The following is a 26011-nucleotide window of genomic DNA, read 5'->3' as shown; positions in this document are numbered from 1 at the left end:
GCGGTGTCATGCTTTCGGCCATGTTCTGCTGGGATACCCTGGGTCCAGTCATTCTGACGTCTACCACCTACCTAAACATCATTGCTGACCAGGTACACCCTTTAATGGCAACGGTCTTCCCCTCTGGCAGTGCCGTCTTTCAGCAGGATAATGTGCCATGCCACATTGCCGAGATTGTTCAAGACTGGTTCACGGAAAATGAGGAAGACTTCAAGGTATTGCCCTGGCCTCCAAATTCCCCAGACATCAATCCCATCGAGCATCTGTGATTTGTGTTGGAACAGCAACTCCGATCTGCTGGTTACGTGTTGGTATCAGATACCACAAGACACATTTAGAAATCTTGTAGTGTCCACGAGCAGCCAAAACAAGCTGTTTTGGCTGCTCGTGGAGGACCAATATCAAATTAGGTAGGTGGTCATAATGTTTTGGCTCATTGGTGTATGTTTTGTGTCTGCTAAGACAAAATCAAGAAAATTCATCTATTGGAAGCCACGATGGAAACAGGAAAAAAAACTGGCATAAAACTAATAACACAATGTGCATTTGAAATATAAAAAAAAGATATATATTGCATTTTTACCTTCTAATAATATTTTGCATTATAGCTCTGTTACAATGTTTTGCTTTGTTGCTTTACGTTATTGCTGTAGCCAACAATTTTGGTATGCACAACATTCCATCACAGATGCTGAAGTTGTAAAAAGTCAGCTTCATCCTAGGATGCTGATTCTAATAAGTCCGATTTTGGTCCAGTGCACATTTCATTAAAAAATACCAAAAAAAAAAAAAAACCACTTTGCTTTGCTGTAATTGTTTTAGGGAATGATATTTTGCATTTTTACTTTCGAACGCTATTTTGCATTATAGCTTTATGTAATTGTTGTACAAAACAATTGCAACGAATTGTTTTTCAAAAACAAAAATATTGTATTTCCTTTCTTCAATATGTATTGTGTCTACTAACAAAATCAAGGAAATTTATCTAATGGAAGCCACACTGGAAATGAGGAAAAAGAAAACTGTTGTAAAACTGATAACACACAATGCTCATTTGATTTAAAAAAAAAAAAAAAAAAAAAATTTGCTAAATTTACTGTAATTGTTTTAGGGAACAATATTTTGCATTATTGCCTTTTTACAATATTTTACCCTTTTTGAGTTTCTAACGATATTTTGCTTTATTGCTTTATGTAATTGTTGTAGCCAACAATATTGGTGTGCAAGACATTTTCTGAATGTATATTTTATCTTGTAACGAAATATTCTAGAAAATATTTCTATCGATTGCTGTGTTATAAACTTGGAAAACTGATATCGAAGGAACTTCGCATGCATCTCACCTTTTGTGCAAACAAAGAAAAAACTACGTGTAATGGATTGTTTCCACAAATTTGAATTGTTACTGAATATTTCAATATTTTCTTGATATGCATTTGATGCCATCAAAAAAATTTCAAGTGAAAAATTCTCTTTTCATTATCGTACACACACGCCGGAAAAATTCACCATAAAGTGTCATGTTTGGATGCCTGAATTTCATTTCGAGCTGCAAATGTAATTTCACTTCTCTTATCACTTGTCTTGCACTGACAGAGTAGCCGTTTGCCGAATGAAGAAAAATAGGGTTAATTTTCTTGAAATTTCTAGTTCCCTTCATTCACTCGGGGATAAAAACTCCTTAGGGGATGAAGTTCACCCTCTCTAGTTCGACCTTGGGGAAAGAGAGACAGAAAGAAATGAAAATACACTTTTGGTGGGGAGATGGCCAGGAGATTGTCAAATCTCCTGGCCTTCTACTATTAAAAAATCTATTAAAAAATATTGTTCAAATATACCTATTCTACTCAAATACCTATTAAGAAATATTGCTCAAGGTTTAGGCCTAAATGGTTATCAAATGAGTTAATGAAACTTGTGACAGAGAAGAAAAATGCATGGGATGCATATAAATTATCAAGCGACTCAGAAGCTTATGGCAGATATAAGCCAGTCTGTAATCAGGTCGCAAAGGAGGTTAGGCAGGCTAAGGCAGATTACGAGAAATCTTTGGCAAAAGATGCCAAGAAAAACAGCAAGGATTTCTTTACTTATATAAACTCTAAAAGGAAGGGGATGAATCTGATTGGTCCACTTGATATCGATGGGTCAACTGTTGATGATCCTGCTCAGATAGCAAACAAACTGAATAAGTATTTTGCATCTATTTCACACATGAAGAGTTATTAAGGTTTGAAAATTCCTGAAGGTTATCAAATTGTAGCAGGCTGCTTAATGATTTTGTAATAACTGAGAGCAAAGTGGAGGAGAAATTGTTGAAGTTAAACATAAGAAAGACACCTGGGGTGGATGGGATCTATCCAGTTATATTAAAGGAGGCGGCAAAGCAACTAATCAAATCCTTAGCCATAATTATGAGAGCATCCTTGGACTCAGGGTGGTCCCAACAGACTGGAGATGTTCAATTGTATCCCAGATTCACAAAGGGGGGGGGGATCGAAGGGTGACACGAGTAATTACAGACCAGTTAGTTTAACTTCTGTTCCGGGTAAAATAATGGAGTCACTGGTTAAAGATGCATTGCAGGATCATCTAGACAAGACTGCAGCAATAATTCAGACACAGCATGGATTTGTTAAGGGAAAGTCTTGTCTGACAAATTTGATGTGGTTACAAAGGAACTGGATGCAAAAAATAATTTTGATATCATATACAGTGGATTCCTGTTATTTGGGCCACCGGTTAATCGGGGCAGCCGTTTATTTGGGGCAAATCTTAAAACACAGAAACCAATCAAGAAAATAGCCACGGTTTACTTCACTTAATTGGGACAGCATGCCGTTTAATCGGGGCAGGAGACCGCAGCACTGGAGATTACCCTACGATTGTCTCCGATGGTACCACGTGGTTCGGTCAAATTCTGGAGGTCACAAACATAAAACAATTAGCAATCACCTGTTTATTGGGCTTTTCTGTTAGTGAAATCTATCATAAATGGACAGTAAACTCGATCTTACTGAATTTGCGATAATACCGACGGCTGGAATTCTGTGGGTTATTATGATGAAATGTGTTTAGATTTCCATGAAATCTTCAATCATATAAAAAAATTAATTTTCAGATCTTCTCTTCATTCCTATTTTTAAAGCTTTGTAACTCATAACTTCATTCTTACTTGTGCGTATCGTGTTACTTGCAATTGGTGTGTGCGCTGTGTTCTTTGTTATTGATTGCCTATCTTTTTACTGTTTTAAATTGGAGCAAATGCTTCAACGATACGCTTTTTTTCAAATCATCCAAATCCTGAACTTTTCTCTGGTACACAGTCTTTAATAAAGCCCCATGCAAAAAAGTCCAGAGGAGTCATATCCAGATATCTAGGTGTCCAGGCAGTTGGGCCTCCTCTTCCGATCCAACGTCCAGGAAAAGTGTTGTTTAAAAAGATGGTAACATCTCAATGGAAATGTGGTGGAACAGCAAAAATCTGCAGCGTGTCAAGGTAAGTGAGTCCCGTCACTGTGGGCTCTAAGAAAAAAAAAATGGCCATATGACGCCATTATTGTGCACTCCTAACCAGACCTTGACTTTTGATGTGTCCCTTTCATTTTCAATCACTTGGTGATGATTCTCTATACTCCAAATGCGGCAAATTGTGTCTGTAAAATTTCCTGCAAATGTGAATGGTTGACTCATCACTGAATGACAACAGATCAAGATAATTGGGATTGTTATCGATGTGACTGATCATCTCAGCAGTGAAATCAGCTCTTAAGTGGTGATCATCTGGCTCAAGACGTTGAAGAAGTTGAAGTTTGTATTCACGCAAATCGAGACGTTTGTGAGCAATGTCGTGAACTGTTGAACAAGGAATCTGCAGTTCATGCCAGTCTAATTGACTTTGTGGACTCTTATAGAATAACTCGTGCACCCATTCCACAGGCTCATCGGTCTCAAGCTTTTTTGAGTGTTTCCCAGTTTGTGAAACCAAACTTCCCGTCTCTTTTAGAGTCTTATCCCACTGAAGAATGGATTTGGATGTGAGAGGATTCACATTCCATTCCCTTTGTGCATGCCGCCGATCACATGTAACTGACTGAAATTCAGCTAATCAAAGTACACACTGCACCTTCCGCTGTGGCGTCCACATCTCGATTGAGGGGCTAAGGCAGTAGCCGTTCTTATGAGGTGCCTCCGTAGCTAGGTGGGAAGGAGCAGCAGTGCGTAGCACACGCTTCTTGATTAGACCAGGGTTCGAGCCTGTCACCACCAAATACGGAGGATGCGGAAAGATCAGGGAATGACCACTGCATATCCTCGGAGCAATATTGCCTGAGTTGCTAATGCTCCTAAAAACCAAATAACAAACAATAACAACCGTTCTTATGCTGTTTTTGCACATGTGTGACTACTGGTGATGTGTCTGCACTAGTGACCTTGACAGTGTGACGACACAAATCTTGGAGAGATTTCCTATCGACTGCGCTTTCGTTTTTTTTTTTTCATATGAGTCGTTCTCGCATTATAAGCCCTTATTTTTGGATACTTATAGCCCGGACACCCTGTACATTTACCAGAACTATAGACAGATGAGAAGATGATTCTTGCACTGCTTCTGTTGGTACAGGCAGCAGCCCGGAAAGCAAGTGTCTGGGATTTCAGGCCCCGCTGTGGGGGATCATGGAACAAGTGAATACATGGGACTGTGTAAGGGTAACTTACACAGTGAGGAATTTGCAGAATCTGAAGGACTGTCAGTAATGAACACTTTTTTCAAGAAAAGGGTGAACAGAAAGTGGAAGAGTCCAAATGGATTAACAACTAATGAAATCGACTTCATCCTCACTAACAGAAGATATATTGTGAATGATGTTACCGTCCTGAATAAGGTAAATGTTGGAAGTGATCACAGAATGGTAAGATGTACGCTTCATATAGATGTAGGAAAGGAAAGGAAAAAACTAACTTGAGTAAATAATACAAAGGTCTTTGAGATAACAGAAGAGGAGAAAAAGCAGTATGTACTGGAACTTAAGAACAAGTTTGAGCTTCTGCAGACTGTTCAGGACCAAGATATCGACGAGGAATATTACATCTTTCTGGAAGTGATAAAGCCCAAGAAACCTATAGGGAAAAAGAAATCCAAAGAAGAAAAAATTAGTCAATTAGTACTGAATCGAAGAGCAAGAAAAACACTGACAGGGAGAAAATTGAGTATACTGAGTTATTCAAAGCCATTAGAAAGAGACTCAGAGAGGACATAAGAAGATTTAACACAAGAAAAGTAGAACAAGCAGTAAGGAAAAACAAAGGATTTAAATCAGCAGCCGTGAGCAGTAATACAGAAAGACAAATGATATTGAAACTGAAGAATAGCGATGGTGTACTTATAAACAGCAGAGAAGGCATAATTCAAATAGCAGAAGACTACTATAGAGAATTATACAAGGAGTGAGGGAATGATGCCAGCAGTGGGGTAGATGGATTGCAAAGTAGCAACACATACAACATACCCGATATTCTTCCTGACAAGGTAGAACATGCATTGAAGAAAATGAAGAATCAAACCCCCCCCCCCCCGGGGGGAGATGAAGTTATTGTAGAGTTGTTAAAATTGGGAGGAAGAGACATAACACAAAAACTGGCAAGGCTCTTCACAAAGTGCATTAGAAAAGGTGTGATGCCTAAGCAGTGGAATAATGCAATCATAGTTTTGCTGCATAAGAAAGGAGATAAATCAGAAATTGGAAATTATAGACCAATTAGCTTGTTATCCCACATCTACAAGTTATTCACAAGGGTCATTACTAACAGATTAGAAAGAATACTTGATGAGAATCAACCGAAAGAGCAAGCTGGCTTTAGGACAGAATTCTCAACTATGGATCACCTTCACGTAATATCACAGCTAATGGAGAAAGCAAATGAATATAAAACACCATTATGCCTGGCATTTGGGGATTATGAAAAGGCATTTGACTCCATACAGCATAAGGCATTGTTTCGGGCACTGGAAAGACAAGGCATAGATACCCCATATATTATGATTTTGAAGAAAATATGTGAGAGTGCTACCTCCTTTATTAGACTAGACAAAGACAGTAGGAAATTTAAAATTGAGAAAGGAGTTCGACAAGGAGACACAATATCTCCGAAGCTGTTTACTGCTGCACTTGAGGAAGCTTTCAGAAGATTAGACTGGTCACAAAAAGGACTCAATGTGATCGGAGAGTACCTAAACCATTTACGATTTGCAGATGACATTGTGGTTATAAGCCACGATCCCAAAGAATTAGAGGAAAATCTTAATCAGCTATGAAAATTTATAATGATTTTGGACTAAATATGAATATGGCTAAAACAAAAGTAATGATGAACAAGTATGCCACAGAAAGAGAAATAATGATTGAAGGAGCAGTAATTGAAAAGGTGGAGTCATATACTTATCTGGGACAAGTTATTAGCTGTGATAATGATAAATGGCTGTAAGTCAAGAGAAGAATAAATTTTGGATGGATAGCATTCAGGAAATATAGTCACATACTGAAAAATAATATCTCTGTTTGTCTGAAGCGTAGAATAATGAACCAATGTATACCCCCCACCATGGCTTATGGAAGCGAAATTTGGGCACTCACCAAAAGAATAGAAGAGAAGCTGAGAACTACACAGCAAAGAATGGAACGAATTATATTGGGAATCAGACTGTTAGATAAGAAGAGAAACACATGGATTAGGCAGCAAACTCAAGTAACGGACATACTTATCAAAACTAAAGAACTAAATCAAAAGAACTTATCAAAACTAAAATGGTCTTGGGCAGGACACATAGCTCGAAGACATGATGACAGATGGACTAAGAAAATAACAGAATGGTACCCAAGAGGAGCTAGAAGAAAACCTGGAAGGCAAAGGCGCAGATGGATAGATAAAATTCATGAGTTTGTGGGTAGTAAATGTATGTGCTCAAAACAGAAGGAACTGTAAAGTTGCTGGAGAAGCCTTCATCCTGCAGTGGATTGAAAATGGCTGATGATGATGATGATGAAGGGTAACTAAGAGCAAGAACACATGCACATATACTTTCATGTACACTAATTCCAGTAGCATTGTCATTAAACTATAATGAATTTGAAATACTGATCAAGTCACTTAATACAGACATTGTAGCGATAGCAGAGACATGGTGTCACCCAGACAAGTGATGCTGAATTTAATATGGGGAGTACAATGTATACGGGAAGGACAGGAGGGGTGGAGGGATTATGCTCTTAATTAAGGAGCATATTAAATCTAAGGCAGTTCTTCCAGTCGACATGGGTGACCAGTGCAATGTTGAGTCAGTTTAGTGTGATACAAGCACTGTGAAAACAAAATTGAGAGTAGGAGTATGTTATAGGCCTAATAATTGTAATGAGCATACCAAACAGCTATACAGAGAAGTATTGCACCATTAAATCAGAATGTCTTATAATATGGGATTTGAACTTTCTAAATGTTGACTGGAATGACTAGATGTTGTTGGTTGGTCACTCACACACTAGAAGACTTTTATAGATTTCTTGGATGACTGTTCTATAGCAGCAAAATTTTGAAGAGGCAACAAGAGGAAGCAGCAATTTTGATCTGGTTATCAGCAGTGATAATACATGCATTAAGAATCTATAGGTAAAAGACACTGGGTAGTAGTGAACAGAGTATAGTAATGTAGAATATAATTAATGACAGAAGTATTGTCAAGGGTAAAAGGAAAGATTTGGTTTCATGAGGGTGACTACAGTGGTCTCAGACAGTTTTTAAATCCTACACATCATCAGCCATTTTCAATCCACTGCAGGATGAAGGCCTCTCCAACAACTTTCCAGTTCCTTCTGTTTTGTGCAATGGCCATTCATTTGCTACCCACAAACTTATGAATTTCATCTGTCCATCTCTGTCGTTGTTCCAGGTTTTCTTCTAGCTCCTCTTGGATACCATTCTGTTATTTTCTTAATCCATCTGTCATCATGTCTTCGAGCTATGTGTCCTGCCCAAGACCATTTTAGAATATCCAGAATGTCCTTAACTTGAGATTGCTGCCTAATCCATTAGTTTCTTTTATAACTGTCTGATTCCCAGTATAATTCGTTTCATTCTTCGCTGTGTCGTTGTCAGCTTCTCTTCCATTCTTTTGGTGAATGCCCAAGTTTCACTTTCATAAGTCATGGTGGGGAGTATACATTGGTTCATTATTTTAGGTTTCAGACAAATTGGGATATTGCTCCTCATTATGTGACTATATTTCCTGAATGCTATCCATCCAAAATTTATTCTTCTCTTGACATTTATCATTATCACGGCAAATGACTTGTCCCAGATAAGTATATGACTCCACCTTTTCAATTACTGCTCCTTCAATCATTATGTCCCTTTCTGTGGCATACACATCATCATCATCATCATCAGCCATTTTCAAAGTTCATCATTACTTTTGTTTTAGTGATATCATCTTTATTCCAAAATCCTTACTAACTCTGCATAACTGACTCTAATTCTTTGGGATCGTGGCTTATGACCACAATGTCATTTGCAAATCGTAAATGGTTTAGGGACTCTTTACTCTGTACGTCGACTCCTTTCTGCGAACATTCTAATCTTCTGAAAGCTTCCTCAAGGGCAGCAGTAAATAACTTCAGAGATATTATGTCTCCTTGTCGAATTCCTTTCTCAATTTTAAATTTCCTACTGTCTTTGTCTAGTCTAAGTGAAGCAGGTAGCGTTCTCATATATTTTCTTCAAAATCATAATATATGGGATATCTATGCCTTGTCTTTCCAGTGCCCGAAACATTACCTTATGCTGAATGGAGTCAAATGCCTTTTCATAATCCACAACTGCCAGGCATAATGGTGTTTTATATTCATTTGCTTTCTCCATTAGCTGTGATATTATGTGAAGGTGATCCATAGTTGAGAATCCTGTCTTAAAGCCACTTGCTCTTTCAGTTGATTCTCATCAAGTATTCTTTCTAATCTGTTAGTAATGACACTTGTGAACAACTTGTAAATGTGAGATAACAAGCTAATTGGTCTATAATTTCCAATTCTTGATTTACCTCCTTTCTTATGCAGAAAATCAATGATTGTATTATTCCACTCCTTAGGCATCACACCTTTTCTAATGCATTTTGTGAAGAGTCTTGCCAGTTTTTGTGTCATGTCTCTTCCTCCCAATTTTAACAACTCAACAGTAACTTCATCTTCCCCGGGCTTTCTAATTCTTCATTTTCTTCAATGCATGTTCTACCTCATCAGGAAGGATATTGGGTATGTCGTTTGTGTTACTAATTTGCTATCCATCTTCTCCACTGCTGTCATCATTTCCTCGCTCCTTGTATAATTCTCTATAGTATTCATCTGCTGTTTGAATTATGCCTTCTCTGCTATTTATAAGTACACCATAGGTATTCTTCAGTTTCAGTATAATTTGTATTTCTGTATTTGGCTGCTCATGGCTGCTGATTTAAGTCCTTTGTTTTCCTATATCCTATACAGTGGGATTTAAAAAATGAAGTGCTAGGGGCAAAGGTTGATGAGCGGATATCATCTTTTAAGGGCACAAAAGGTAATATAGTTGTACACGTTGGCACTAATGGTATTAAGAGTAGGAGCCCGGCGGAATTACTTAACAAGTACAGGTCACTTATAAAAAAAAAGCTGAATTAGGGTTGAATTTGGAAGTGTCTGCAATTCTGCCCAGACACGATAGGAGGGAGTATATGATGAGAGCCCTGTCGATCAATTTGGCCCTGGAAAGATTGTGCAAGGCTCAAGGGGTAGAATTTTTTTCAGCCTGGTCTGTACTTGGTAACAGGAGAGACTGCTTCTACAAGGATGGGATACACTTAAATAGAAAGAGTGCAAGAATGTTTGCTGATTCTATCGAGGCAGTGTTAGATGTGTCGGAAAACTGCTAGATTTTAGGGATACAAGGAATAACAGATTAACAGTAGCCACTGGCAGAGGTGAAAGTCATTCTTGCACTGCTTCTATTGGAATGAGCCGCAGCCTGGCAAATAAGATGCAGGATATTTCAGAGACTGCTGGGAATCATTGGGGTACAAGTAAACACACGGGTTGTGTTAGGGCAGCTAAGAAAAAGAACAGGTGCATGTATACTTGCGTGTACACCAATGCTAGGAGTTTAGCAAATAAATTTGATGAATTTGAGGTATTGCTCAAAACATCAAAGGCAGATATTGTGGAGATTTCAGAGACGTGGTATCACACAGATATAAGGAATGCAGAACTGGAATTTGGGGAGTACAATGTCTACAGAAAGGATAGACAGAATAGGAAGGGAGGAGGGGTTATGTTATTCGTTAAGAAATACATAAAATCCAAGGAAGTGAAGCCAGTCGACATTGCTGGACAATGCAGTGTCGAGTCAGTTTGGTGTGATATAAGCATTGGGAGATCAAAATTGAGAGTAGGAGTGTGCTTTGGCCTAATGACTCTGATGAGTATAATAAGAAACTGTACAGGGAAATTGAGTGGGCCAGTAAATCAGAGAGTCTTGTAATGAGGGATTTTAATTTCCCAGATATTGACTGGAATTTGTGGGTTAGTCACTCACACACTAGCAAGGGTTTTGTGGATTTATTGGATGATTGTTTTCTAAATCAGCATGTTCAGGAGGCAACTAGAGGGAGTAATACTCTTAATTTGATTATCAGTAGTGATTCTTCATGCATTAAGAATCTGCAGGTAAATGAACCACTAGGTGGCAGTGATCACAGTGTGCTGAAGTGGGATTTACTCAAAGAGGTAGCTACCATTAGGGGTAAAGGGAAGGGTTATTGCTTTCGTAAAGGCAACTGCGATGGACTGAGACAGTATTTAAATTCTATACAGTGGGACCAACTGATGATGTTACCGACAGCAAATTTAAAATGGGAAGCATTCAAAGAAATTATCTTGGAAGCTACTAGGCTTTACATACCAACTAAGAAATATTGTTCAAGGTTTAGGCCTAAGTGGATGTCATATGAACTAATGAGACATATGGCAGAGAAGAAAAATGCATGGGATACATACAAATTAACACGTGACACAGAAGCCTATGATAGATACAAGTCGATCAGTAACCAAGTTACAAAGGAGGTTAGGCAGGCGGAAGGCAGATTACGAGAAATATTTTGCAAGAGATGCAAAGAAAAACAGCAAAGAGTTCTTTACTTATGTAAACTCTAGAAGGAAGGGAATGAAACTGATTGGTCCACTTGATATCGATGGGTCAACTGCTTATCATCCTGCTCAGGTAGCTAACAAACTAAATGAATATTTTCCATCGACATTCACACATGAGGAGTTATTCAGCGAGGGGAATGCCAGAGATGTATTCAACTCTGGCAGTAAGCTAGAGAATCTTTTAATAACTGAGAGTAAAGTTTAGGAGAAATTGTTGAAGATAAATAGAAGAAAGGCACCTGGGGTGGATGGGATCTATCCAGTTAAATTAAAGGAGGCAGCAAAGGAAGTAAGCAAACCCTTAGCCATAATTATGAGAGCTTCCTTTGACTCAGGGGAAGTACCCATGGACTGGAGATTTGCAAATCTGACCCCAATTCACAAAGTAGGATCAAAGGGCGACACAAGTAATTATAGACCTGTTAATTTAACTTCTGTTCACGGAAAATTAATGGAGGCACTGGTTAAAGAAGCACTGCAGGATCATCTAGACAAGACTTCAGTTATAGCTCAGACACAGCATGGTTTTGTTAAGGGGAAGTCTTGCCTAACCAATTTGATTGGATACTATGTTGCAGTCACAAAAGAACTGGATGCAGAGAATAACTTTGATATTATATACTTTGATCTTAGAAAGGCTTTTGATACTGTTGCACATGGAAGACTGCTGCACCAATTGGAGCAGTGTGGCATTGGAGGCAAATTGCTGCTATGGATAAAGGGGTGTTTGAGGGGGAGAAGACAGAGTGGTAATCAATGGACACTACTCATCGTGGACTAATGTTATTAGTGGAGTTGCTCAGGGTTCAGTATTGGGTCCATTATTGTTTTCTGTATTTATAAATGATATTGATGATGGTATATCAAGCTTAATGTCCAAGTTTGCAGACGATATGAAGGTTGGCAGGGTTTCGCCTCAGGCATGGATCAGAGTAGTGCAAAAACCTTGGGAGGTGCATTATGGCCACAGAAGCCGATGCGCCAACAAATAATAATAATAATGATAATAAAAAAAAGTATTGTCCAATTCTAGCTCAATGATGAATTTTATGAAAGGCAACAGAGAATTGAGGTGGTCTTAAGAGTTGGTCACTCGAATTTCTGGGGATAACCACGAACTCGTTATCCGCATAGTGACACCAAAAGGTAATGGTATCTGGTAGATTCGTAAAAATGCATGACCCTCTAATTCTTCCATCGTGATATTTGCCATGCACCTGTTGGTAAATGGAGTCATTGAACAGAATTGCACCACCTGTTAAGCACACTCTGAGGGTGGTGGAGATATCTTTGGTCCTGCTGCCAAGTGTTTCGATATTATCCAAGAGTTCCTTTGCACACGTGATGGCAAGTTCCACTGGGATGGAGGAGAAAAGTGACACTAGCATTAGTAGAGGCATACGATGCAAGAAAGCAAGGTTATGCATCATCAGCCAAAAAAAAAAAAAATTCCCTCTCATTTTCATCCCTCCATTTGTTCCAAATGCCTGTCCAGCTCAGCCTTAAATTTGTTTAGGCTATTAGCTTCCACAACAAGAGATGGAAGCCCGTTCCACCAATCAATTACCCGCTGGCTAAAGGCAAATTTCCACACATCTATTCTACAACTATCTTTCCTCACTTTGAAACTGTGTCCCCTCAAGTTCTTAGTCTGAGCAAGATGAATAATCCCATCAGCATCCAGCTTGCTCAACCGATTCAAGGTCTTATACACCTCAATCAGATCACCTTGCAGGTGCCTATTCTCCAGGTGCTGCAATTTGCAGAACTTAAGCCTTTCTTGGTAAGAGCAACCTTAATTCCCCTCACCAATCTTGTTACCCTTTTTTGTACTCGTTCTAGCAATTCTACATCCTTCCTAAAATGAGGCCTCCAGACCTATACACAGTACTCTAGGTTTGGCCTGACCCCATTGCCTTGTATAACGGGATTATCACCTTCTTGTCCCTGCTAGCAAAATTCCTATACAGTAATACCCCGAAGTTACGCGATAGGTGGGTCCGACGAAAATCGCGTAAGTCGAATTCGCGTAAGTCGGGGTACAACTTTGCATATAAACACATATAAATTTTGCTTAATTGGGACCAAGGACTAACAAAAACACTAGTTTAGAAGAAAAATATTAATAAAATTGCAGTTCTTTATACATATTAATACAAAATATGTATTAAAAAACAAATGACTTACGTAAAAAAGTTATTTCAATGTCGATGGCTTCATAAAATCTAACAAATTCGTGTGACGACACAGCGCCTTCTTTTTTTCATGCAGAATTTCTTCGTAGCAAGCTAATAATTTTTTTATTCCTTGCTTTGTAGCTATAACCCGTTCTTCGTTGGAGTCTGTTTTCTAAAAATTTTAAGCCATTTACAATTGAGCCCTTTTCAATTTTCAACCTGTCAAGTTTGCAATTGTCATGTGCTTTTCGCCGTTGCTTCATTTAGGCCTGTAGCACGTGCAATATCACATGGTCTTTCATTTCCCTCAAAGCGTTTCACAATTTCATATTTTTTCTCTATCGACAGAGGCGGACTGGCCATAAGCCTTACTGTGGAAACCCCGGTGGGCCGGTGTGATTTTGGCCATAAACCATAGTATGAGGCCACTATAAATTTTCCCGGGTAAGAATTTTTGATCCAGTCCGCCTCTGTTTATCGATAATTGCTTTTCTTTTTCTCTCTGAATCTGCAGTGTCTTCACCAGTACGCTTCCTTTTCACACCTTTTAAGTATTTTACTCATTTTTAGGGAATAAAGCACAATTACAAAACGAGGAGGCACGCTTGATACGCATAAACAAAGCTGCGCGCATGTAGCAACTGAATAAACAACACCATAAAGGCAGAGACAACTCTATTAACACCTCACATTTCTAGGGGTTACTACCATAAAACAATAACAATCCAGTTGTGTTTCTGCTAGTGGAATCTGTTATAAACTGGTAGTAAACTCGATCTAATTGCATACCGATAGCTGGAATTGTGGTGGTTTTTACGTTATTATGGTGAAATGTGTTTCCCCTTCACTGATATAAAAAACCTAAAAGCAGCAAAGTTGAATTTTGTTCATCTTTCGCTCTCATTCTCTGCCGTCGCACCGTATATTGATAACATATGAAAAACGACCTTGAAGATAGTGGGCAGCAGCGATGCCAAACGAAAAAATCAAGAACCGCGTAACTCCGAGTTCGCGTAAGTCTGGGTAGCGTAAGTCGGGGTATTACTGTATATCATTGGCAAGACTCCATGACCTGGCAGCCTGCACTGCTCAGCGAACTTCATATTTGGCTGCACAATAATCCCAGGTCTTTTTCACTTTCCATTTCCCTGAGTGTAGTACCACCCAGTTGGTATGTTTCTCTTTGGTTATTGCTACCCATATGCAGTACTTTGCATTTTTCAATGTTAAACTCCAGTTGCCACTTCTCAGCCCATTTTCCCAACTTATTTAGATCCACTTGGGGTAGCATACTGTCATTACTGTCGTTAACAACCCTGCCAACCTTTGTATCATCTGCAAACTTGGACATTAAACCTGATATCCCTTTATCTGCTGATTCTTAATGCATGAAGAATCACTACTGATAATCAGATCAAGAGTATTACTCCCTCTGGTTGCCTCTCGAACATGCTGCTGCAGAAAACAATCATCCAATAAATCCACAAAAGTTTTGCTAGTGTGCGAGTGACCAAACCACAAGTTCCAGTCAATATCTGGAAAGTTAAAATCTCTCATTATAAGACATTCTGATTTACTGGCCCACTCTATTTCTTTGCACAATTGCTCATTATACTCATTAATTGCTCAGATTCATTAGGCTTATAACACACACACACAGACCACCTCATATTTCTCCTTTCCCAGTGAAACAGACTCAACACTGCATTGTCCATCAGCATCAAATGGATGCACTTCCCTATATTTTATGTTTCTTAACTAATAACATAACCCCTCCTCCCTTCCTATCCTGCCTATCCTTCTTATAAACATTGTACTCCCCAAATTCCAACTCTGCAGTGCCTATATCTGTGTGACAGATATAGGCACTGCCACGTCTCTGATATCCCAACAATGTCTGCCTTTGATGTCATGACTGGCACTTCAAGCTCATCAAATTTATTAACTATACTCCTAGCTTTGGTGTACCTGCAAGTATACATGCTCCTGTTCTTGCTCCTAGCCACCCTAACACAGCCCATGTATTTACTTGTTTCACTATGACTCCCATCAGTCCTGGAAATCTCCATTACCTTGTTTTCCAGTCTGCTGCCCTTTCTAATAGAAGCAGTGCAAGAATCACTTTTGCCTCTGCCTGCGGCCACTGTTAACCTTTTAGTCTGTGTCCCCCCCCCGCACGCTAGCAGTTTTCCGATCCACCTAACACTGCCCACTACATGATGTAGGGGAACCCACAAAACAGCCATGGGTTCCCGAGTTCAGTTATCGAGCTAGAATCGGACAATACCATACCATACCATACCATACCATACCATACCATACTTAGACACCCTTGTCTGACTCAAGGGCACATGCTTGAAGACAACTGTCTATCGTAAACCAATGTGTGCTGGCCAATTTAACCAACTTCCGGTCAGCACGTGCACGCCATCTTCTTGCCACTGTACAAACCTTGTTAGCTCGTGCCTGGACCCACTCTATTTCTGTAGATGAGAGGTGCACTGAGATTGCTAAAGTCAAGGCGGATCTTGCGAGGTTTGGCTATTCCATCAGTATCCTTGACAGGTGTGACCTAAAGACACATGACCATGTAGTGACCCCCCAGCAACATCCAAGGTAATGACTGAACTGCAGTGCATTATAGCCTAAGTTGCTGATGCACCAATAAATTTAACAACAACAACGACTGAACTGAGGGCGCCTTTCTCCTATACTACCCACACCTATCACAACAGGTTTCTAGGGTCCTAAAATCACATGGGATAAAATGCGTACAACTCTCAGGCCAAACGTTAAGATCCTTCATCTCTAGAGTGAAAACACTACTACAAAGTAGTAAGGCCACTTTGTAGTAAGGTTTCCACCTTACTACAAAGTGGCCTAGTCTACTGCATCTCTTGCTGTGACTGCACTAGCTGCTACATTGGAGAAACTGGGGGACAGCTCAGGAAACGTCTTTCTGAACATGAAAGAGCCATCCACTTAGCAGACATAGAACACGGCCATTGCTGAATACTTCTGGTCAACCCACCACGAGATTGACCCACACAGCGATCTCTTGATTGTAGATAGGTCCTGCCACTACTGGTGACGTGCCTGGTTGGAGTCGTTGAACATCACAGGCTCTAATACCTGGCACCTCTGTAGCCAGGTGGGCAGGAGCAGCAGTGTATGGCACACGCTTCTTGATTAGACCGGGGTTCGAGCTTGTGACCATCAAATATGGAGGATGCGGAAAGGTCAGGGAATGACCACCACATATCCCTGGAGCAATATGGCCTTAGTTGCTAATGCTCCTAAAAACCAAATAATCACAACAACAACAACAACTCAAATACTTCGTCAACAGGAGCAGTGGATGTTGTGTCCACCCTATCATTGAAGCGACCATGTTGATGAATGACAAACGTCGGCAACGTTCACATGCATCACAGCCACAGGTTTCAACATACAACAATTAACCATCACATCACGCAGTTCATATACATGACTGACAGTACACGCCCTCACATTCCACAATCTTAACTGTCAGTTGGACTGATGAAGGTTAACAAACTAACCGAAAGCTTTTGTATATATCTAATTTAATTTGTGTGTTTTCCAATTAATATTAATCTTGTCATTATTCATTCTGTCTCCATTTTACTCTGTGTCCACAAAAACTTCTCCAGTCACCATGGTCGCAGATCCGACACCAACCTCATTCATCATAACATCAACGGGCACCTTCACAACCCAATAATAGGTGAGAAGGAGCACCACAATAGTAATAATGAATCTAGAGCACACAGGTCTCTTTAATCAAAAATGAAGATAGTGAAATTATAGTAGTCTCATAATACCGTGACAAAACTGACTAAAAAAATTGAATGGAAAATGCCTAAAAAACGGTACTCACCTTGTATAAATCTGCAATAAATTTATTGGTAAATGGTGGCTGAATTTAGTTTGGAAGAAGCATTAAAAAGAACTAAGGCAGAGAATGGGGTAAAAATATTTTTAAACAAATTTTAAAATGAGTGCAAGGAAGTAGAAGTACAGATCTCCAATCCTTGGTTGTCATAAAAAGGTTGAAGGACGCGAATGAAAGAATGAAATAAAAGAGAAGACCGGCGGTGCCAATAGTCGTTGCGAGAGACTTTCGTTAAATGAACCGTCATCAGTTGGCAAATGGAAGAGAAGTGAGAGCGTGTTGTATTTAAAGTTGGTCTATACTCTCGTGATGCTCTTTTTTACACGTGGGAACTTTAGCTGCGAGAGGTTCCAAGCCGGTGAGAGGTTGAAGGGAAGTTTTGCGTTAATAATATTGAGATCGGAATGGTTTTTTTAATTCTTTTTTTAAAATTCAATACAATACATGACAGGCTAAAGCTTACCCTCGAAATTGGAACGGACGACCAAATTAATTTTCTTAATCTCACTATTTATACAACAGACACAAATTTAAATACCAAGATTTTCAGAAAAAACACGCACACTGGTAAATATCTACATTTCACTTCACATCATCCCCTTAGGACCAAAAAAGCCGTCCTATACAACCGAATCTACAATGCTATCAAATTCAGCTCTTCACAAAACGATCTACACAATGAACTTCAATACCTTACTGATAAATTCATAGCCAGGAGCTATCCCCCTCAACTCATCCAACACACAATATCCACCATTAAAAACAACATTAATAACCCGATCAGACACAGTAACAAGACAAATACTCGCGTAGTTCTCCTTAGCATAGTGAACTCGCAGCACAATTCCGACGTACATTCAAAGATACCGACATCTCCCTCACTTTCTCTGCTTATAATAAACTAGGTTCCCTATTTAATTCTTATAAAGAAACATACAAGTATCCCATCAATGATTTCAATAATATAATATATCTCATAAAATGCCAACCAAACTGTGACACCTGTTACATCGGCAGCACTACCACCAAATTCGGTTCCTCCACAACTTCCAACACCAGCGCATACTACCACTTCAACAGTTTCAGTACAAGTCAATCCTGCACTGAGTTAACAACCCAATGCTCAAAACCACAACCACACCCCCCTTGTTGACTCTGCCATCACTATTATTAAACTTAGATCGAGCTACAGAATTCTTCAATATGAAGCCCTCACCATCGAATGGTACCAACACCATTCCGATCTCAATATTATTAACGCAAAACTTCCCTTCAACCTCTCACCGGCTTGGAACCTCTCGCAGCTAAAGTTCCCACGTGTAAAAAAGAGCATCACGAGAGTATAGACCAACTTTAAATACAACACGCTCTCACTTCTCTTCCATTTGCCAACTGATGACGGTTCATTTAACGAAAGTCTCTCGCAACGACTATTGGCACCGCCGGTCTTCTCTTTTATTTCATTCTTTCATTCGCGTCCTTCAACCTTTTTATGACAACCAAGGATTGGAGATCTGCACTTCTACTTCCTTGCGCTCATTTTAAAATTTGTTTAAAAATATTTTTACCCCATTCTCTGCCTTAGTTCTTTTTAATGCTTCTTCCAAACTAAATTCAGCCACCATTTACCAATAAATTTATTGCAGATTTATACAAGGTGAGTACCGTTTTTTAGGCATTTGCCATTCAATTTTTTTAGTCAAAAATGAAGTTGGTAACATCATTAACTGATGATGTTACCAACAGCAAATTCTGAATTGGAGAGGCATTCAGGGAAGTAATTGTGGAAACTACTAGGCTTTTCATACCAAAAAGTATAGCTTAAGGCTAAACAATACTAACCTAAGCAATACCTAAATGGATGTCAGATGAAGTATTGAGAAAAGTGGCAGAGAAGAAAAGTGCATAGGATGCCTGTAAGTTATCAGTACTTCAAAAGAATTTAATATTAATTACACTAAGCAACAGTGAGCTACCTTGTGAATAGATTAACCTGTGTAATTGAAAATATTATAAAGTTAATTGAACTGTATGCCAGAACCGATGATATACCTAATTCAAACTCTGCTGTTTCCCTGGAGATAACCTACTGTTCATTGTTGAATTGTAGGTTCTCAGTTTCACTGGTTCCTTTCCCCACATTCTTCCCCCCCACTTCCCTTCATGACTAATTCAATAATTTAAGTTTTATGTGTTTTCAATTTTGTAACACTTTCTAACAAAAAATGTTAATCTCTAGCTTAGTGTCACATATTGTATTTCATATCCATAAGATCCATAGCCACGTAACTCTCCTCTTTCAAGTAATTAAATTATTAGTAATTGGTTTTTGTCTGGTATCAACAGAGAGTTTTTGAATGTGTAAATAATTTGTTATATACAAAAAAATATTCTTGACACCGACTAGACAGGAATTGGAACTATTATAGATACAGATCAAGCAGTTTTCTGCTTTCTTACGGTGTTGTTACTGAAATTCCTCACATCTAAGTCACCATTTCCCCTCCTCCCTGAGTTTGCATTTAATTTTCTTTTAAGCTTTCATAAATAGCGAAAATTTAATAATGTACACAATTTCCTTTTTCGGATTTAAAATATCTTTCAGTCTTTCTAAAATTATGAAAGTTCAAGAAGTGTTACATGTAATTTAAGTAAGGTGTTGTGTGCTACTAAATGCACCAAAGGTTATTTTTAATCCAGTAAAACATGGGTAATTTGGACTAATAGGAAGGAAGGGTTTTAAATTAGCACAAATTAGTGAAAGTGTGATTTAGAGAATATAATCTCTGACAGAATCTCAGTTATCGGTTGATTCAGCTACTGCTCATCTCAGTTGCCCAAATTATTCGCTGTATGATTCCTTTCGCCTCAAAGGTGGTTCTTGTGCATATGCCGATTCCGGTATTTCCTGTCAGAGACTTGGTAATTTGGAATCTCCTCATTTCGATCTTCTCTGGCTAAAAATCTCTCTACCTCATGTGTCAAATTCATCTGTTGTCTCTACCGTTTTCCCAACTCCACTAATCACTTGGAGCTATTTGACTTCCTCTCTTTGCAACTTGACTTTCTCCAGTCCAACTTTCCTAACAGTGAGGTAATTTTCTTTGGTGATTATAACGTTCACAACTCCAGCTAGCTTCCATTTTCTAATCAGCTGGTCGAGATGCTGAGGCTTTTGCAATTACTTATGACTTTGCACAGATTGTTCATTTACCTTCAAGAATACCGGAAAATCCTAACCATACAGCCAACACGCTTGATCTTTTTCTCACAAACAACCCTTCTAAGTACAGTGGTACCTTGGATTACGAGTAACTTGGTATGCGAGTGTTTTGCAAGACGAGCAAAAATTTTTAATAAATTTTAACTTGATAAACGAGCGAGGTCTTGCAATACGAGTACAGTCAGTCCTCGTATAATACGTGTTTACACTACACGAATTCGATCATACACAATTTATAAATAGGGGAACGATATCTTATATAACACGAACCGAATTCGCTTATGCACAATTAGCCTTTGTGTTTACAAGAAATGGCAGTCGAACGCAGAATCACCCCAACCGAACGCAACCCGATAGGAATGAAGAGAAGATTTTGAAAATGTATTTATGGTTTTTTATATCAGTGAAGGGGAAACACATTTCACCATAATAACGTAAAAACCAACACAATTCCAGCTATCGGTATAATCGCAAAAGCAATTAGATCGAGTTTACTACCAGTTTATAACAGATTCACTCGCAGAAACGCAACTGGAAATTGTTTTTATTGTTTTATGGTAGTAACCCCTAGAAATGTGCTTTAGTAAAATGTGAGGTGTTAATAGAGTTGTCTCTGCCTTTACGGTGTTGTTTATTCAGTTGCTACACGCGCAGCTTTGTTTATGTGATCAAGCGTGCCTCCTCGTTTTGTAATTGTGCTTTATTCCCTAAAAATGAGTAAAATAATTAAAAGGTTTGAAAAGAAAGCATCCTGGCGAAGACACTGCAGATTCAGAGAGAAAAAAAAAAAAGCAATATCGATAAACAGAGGCGGACTGGGTCAAAAATTCTTACCCGGGAAAATTTACAGTGGCCTCATACTATGGTTTATGGCCAAAATCACACCGGCCTCCGGCCCACCGGGCTACACGCGTGCAGCTTTGTTTATGTGTATCAAGCGTGCCTCCTCGTTTTGTAATAGTGCGAGCGATGAATCTGATTTCCGTGAAATCCTCAAAAGGAGGCAAAAGCAAGTGTCATTGGAAAAATTCCTTGTTAAAGTCGCACAAAAAGAAAAAATCAACAGATAGCAGTGATTCCGTTAGAGACAGTGAAAGTCGTCCTACCCAATAATTAATAAATTCGATTGCTTTATGTATATTAAATTTAAATATTAAAAATATAAAAAGGTATGTATTTTGTATTAATCATTTTTACAGTATATGAATATTTTTGAGTTTTGGAACAAATCATCTGGGTTTCCATTATTTCTTATGGGGAAATTCGCTTTGATATACGAGTGCTTTGGATTACGAGCACGTTTCCGGAACGAATTATGCTCGCAAACCAAGGTACCACTGTACAAGATCGAAGTGAGAGGTCCTTTACGCACCTCAGATCACAACTTGGTGATTGTCTCTTCCCGAATGGAGCCTTTATCTCATGGCTACTTCCAACTTCGTATTGTTTGGCATTACACGATTCTGAAATGGGATGACCTACGAGATTCCTTTTTTTCGTTTCCTTGGTCGGATTACTGTTTCAAAACTTCTGATGTCAACTTTTGCTGAAATAATTTCGCGTCACTGAAATTATTCTTGCAGGAATGGAATCCTTTATCCTACATACTACTTTAAAATCTCGTCCTTTATCTAAACCTTGGTTTTCTATACATGTGCTAAGGCTGTTCAAGAGAAGAACATTGCATATCGTAATTGGCTTGTTTCTCATTCTTCAGTTTCATTTTCTGCCTACAACAAAGCTCGCAACAATTGTAAAGCAGTTATTAACCAGTCCAAACGAGAATTTGAATAGGCTAAGAGCAGAAAACTTGCTTCTTGATCTAATGGTAGCAGAGCATTCGGGTCTCTTGCCAAAGCTATTGCCAGCAACTTTTGCCCATCTCTGCTCCCACCTCTGTACAGACTAGATGGTTCTGTTGTCACTTCAGCCAAGGATAAAGCTGACCTGCTATCATCCCATTTTTCTTCCAACTCATGTATTAATGATTTTGGTAAGACACCTCCGACCATTCCCAACATGCTCCATTCAATCCCTCCTGTGGTCTTCCATCAAAAGGATGTCAGCAGGATTTTGACAAATCTTGATACTAAGAAAGCTCCAGGTCCCAATGGTCTTTCTCCACTTGTTCTCAAAACCTGTGCTTCTGAACTTACTCCTTTTCTTTGCTGCCTTTTTTCACTTTCTTATTCCAAAGGTGTGTTTCCTTCTGCTTGGAAATTTGCTCACATCCAGCCAGTTCCTAAAAAGGGTGACAAATCCCTCCTATCCAATTATCGTCCCATTAGAATTCCTTTATCCTAAACTCTACTTTAAAATCTCGTCCTTTATCTAAACCTAAAGTAATGGAGAAATCAATTAACCGCCAACTCTTAAACTACCTAGAAACCTTCCATCCGTTCAACGATCGCCAGTATGAATTCCATCAGGGTCGATCCACTGGTAATATTCTGGCTTATGTTACCCATTTATGGACTAATTCAATGGAAAGGTTCGGTGAAACACAAATAGTTGCTCTTGACATCTCAAAGGCTTTCGATCGTGTTTGGCATAAAGGTCTTCTAAACAAGCTTCTATCTTATGGTTTGCCAACTGTTTTTAGTAACTGGTTATCCAGTTTTCTCTCTGATCGCTCACTGAGGGTGATGGTAGATGGCTCTCTGTCTTCCAACTTCTCCACTAATCCCCAAGGCTCAGTTCTTTCCCCCATTCTTTTCCTCTGGTTTATTAATGACCTTCCATTAACCGGAAATCCTATCCATAGTTTTGCCGATGATAGCACATTGCATTCCACTTTCCATTTTGAGAAACCTTGCCCTGCTCAATCAGCTACCAATTCCTTAAATGCTGATCTCCAGGTAATTCTCCAGTGGGGGCAGTGACAACTTAGTTTATTTCAATCCTTCTAAAACTCAGTGTAAAGCTGACCTGCTAGCATTCCATTTTTCTTCCAACTCGTGTATTAATGATCTTGGTAAAACACCTCCCACCATTCCCAACACACTCCATTCCATGCCTCCTGTGGTGTTCCATCAAAAGGATGTCAGATGGATTTTGGCGAATCTTGATGCTAAGAAAGCTCCGTTTCCTGATCTTATTTTTCCACTTGTTCTCAAAACCTGTGCTCTTGTTCTTTGCCGCCTTTTTTCACTTTCTTATTCCAAAGGTGTTTTTCCTTCTGAATTGGAAATTTGCTCATATCCAGCCAGTTTCTAAAAAGGGTGACAAATCCCTCCCATCCAATTATCGTCCCATTGCAATTACTTCTACTCTTTCTAAAGTAATGGAGAAATCAATGAACCGCCAACTCTTAAACTGCCTAGAAACCTTCCATCTGATCAACGCTCGCCAGTATGGATTCCATCAGTGTCAATCCACTGGCTGGTAATATTCTGGCTTATGTTACCCATTTATGGACTAATTCAATGGAAAAGTTCGGGTTTGGCATAGAGGTCTTCTAAACAATGCCGATCTTCAGGTAATTCTCCAGTGGGACAAAGACAACTTAGTTGATTTCATTGTTGAATGAAGTCAACTTAGTTGACTTCATTCAATTCCTATCATATCCAATATTGAGAAACACTTCCTTAAGATTGATCTCCCATTTCCCCACAAACACCATGGCTGAACAAATTGGTCTCAGGGTAAGGATACAAAGATTATTTCTCCTAGATTTCTGCTGTTCAGGCAAACCAGTTACAGAAAGCAGTTTCCTGACACAGTTTACTGCTTCCTTAATGCCTTCATGCAAATACTAATCAATTAATCCACTATGATCTGGTTGTCTTTGTGCTAATCAAAGCAACCTAACTACAAATAAGAAATTACCTTGATTTTCATATGTGAGTGACAAGGTTGACATAGTTAATTTATATGTAATCAAAATGTTTTCAAATTTTTTTTTGTTTTGTTTTAGGGGATTGCTAATTTATCCAGATGGGCCTCTCAATGTTGAAAAGGATCCATTGGATATGTCAGAACTTTTTAGACCTTTTTACAGCTTACTTCGGAAAATCAGGTTGGACATTTATGATGTTTATTTTTTTCTGCTATGTCTTGAAAAAGTGGTTTCATTTTTAATTTGTGTCATGTGGGATGTTTGTGATGTTTACTCTTTTCCACTATTAAAAAGTAATTTAATTTTTAATTTGATGCGGGAAGGATGTAACATGACTGTTCCTCATGGCTTAAATAAATGTGACTAATTGAACTACATGATTTGTAAAAAGTATTACCTGAAGTAAATAAAACTCCCACACAATATAACTACTTAATAAGGCGCCTCCGTAGCCAGGTGGGAAGGAGCAGCAGTGTGTAGCACACGCTTCTTGATTAGACCGGGGTTCGAGCCAGTCACCACCAAATGCCGAGGATGCGGAAAGGTCAGGGAATGACCACCGCATATCCCAGAGCAATATGGCCTTAGTTGCTAATGCTCCTAAAAACCAAACAACAACAAAAACTTAATAAGCATTGACATTCCTGGATATACCTTTTGAATCCTGTCACCAGGCCCAATTGAGAAAGATTTGGAACTATTTAGGAATTTGAAGATTTAGCAATAGCTGTCACCTCTTGATATTTTAAGTCATAGTTTAATTTTGTTTTAGTGAAAGTGTAAAATTTTTGAAACCAGTGGTTAACATAAATAATTATTGAAAGTAGTTACATAAATTATTATTCAATCTACATTTATTTCATTGTATAAAATAGGAACAACTCTTCAATGACTGTAATTAACAAAAAATTATAAATTTCATTTTGTTAACATAACATTAAATTTTATTTAATTAAAATATAATAAAATTTATTAAATTTTTGAAACTTGAACAATTGCTATAAGATACTAAAACAAAATCACATTTCAATCTCTTCTCAAGATCTTTAACAATTGTAAGCAAATGGAGAACTAAACACAGTTCCGATGCCTTCAGTCTTCTGTTTTTTTGACTTGGATACTTTCCTGTTTGTTTTAGATCAGATGTGTGGTTCGATTGCTTTGTGCTTGGCTGAAGGGTGTGGTGAGAAGCTGCTTATTATGAGACTGTAGCTAGCAAGGGAGGGAGAGGTTCTTTTATCTGCTGCTCAGACCATTCTTAGCAGCCTGTTTGACTAATCTCCAGAGGTTCCCAAGGAACCTCTGGAGCTTTCCTGGCCTCCTCCACCTGGGGTGGGATGGAGAAAGAGTGATTTTGGCTACCTTTCTGGGTATATGTATGGAATAGCAGTGGATGGTGATTGATCATGAACAGTTGAGGGGACAAAATGGTTACCATTGCTTTCCCCCATCCTATAATGTTGTTTTTTGGGGTGTGCCCCTGGTGCCAAACGATTTGTACGACTGAGTGATTTACTTGTGCTTCACGTGTGAATTTTTTTCAAAAATGATTGTCTGCCTTTTTATATTTTTATGTTTGGTAAAACTTACTTAATCCCTTCCCGGAACATTTTTTTCCTGAAAATATGCCATAAC

General features: G+C 38.7%; 1 protein-coding gene across 1 annotated transcript in view; it reads left to right on the top strand.

Moving 5' to 3' along the window:
• The window catches only part of LOC150085745 (lateral signaling target protein 2 homolog), a 430079-nt gene that overhangs the window by 137378 nt on the left and 266690 nt on the right, over positions 1-26011 (top strand). Inside the window, 1 exon segment of the mRNA XM_090374675.1 lies at positions 24455-24556. Coding sequence (XP_090230801.1) covers positions 24455-24556 — 102 coding nt within the window.

This window comes from Mastigoproctus giganteus, chromosome 5 (genome assembly GCF_048544385.1).
Source record: "Mastigoproctus giganteus isolate SK-2022 chromosome 5, ASM4854438v1, whole genome shotgun sequence".
NCBI classification, from domain to species: Eukaryota; Metazoa; Arthropoda; class Arachnida; order Uropygi; family Thelyphonidae; genus Mastigoproctus; species Mastigoproctus giganteus.
This window is presented reverse-complemented; position numbering and strand designations above follow the sequence as displayed.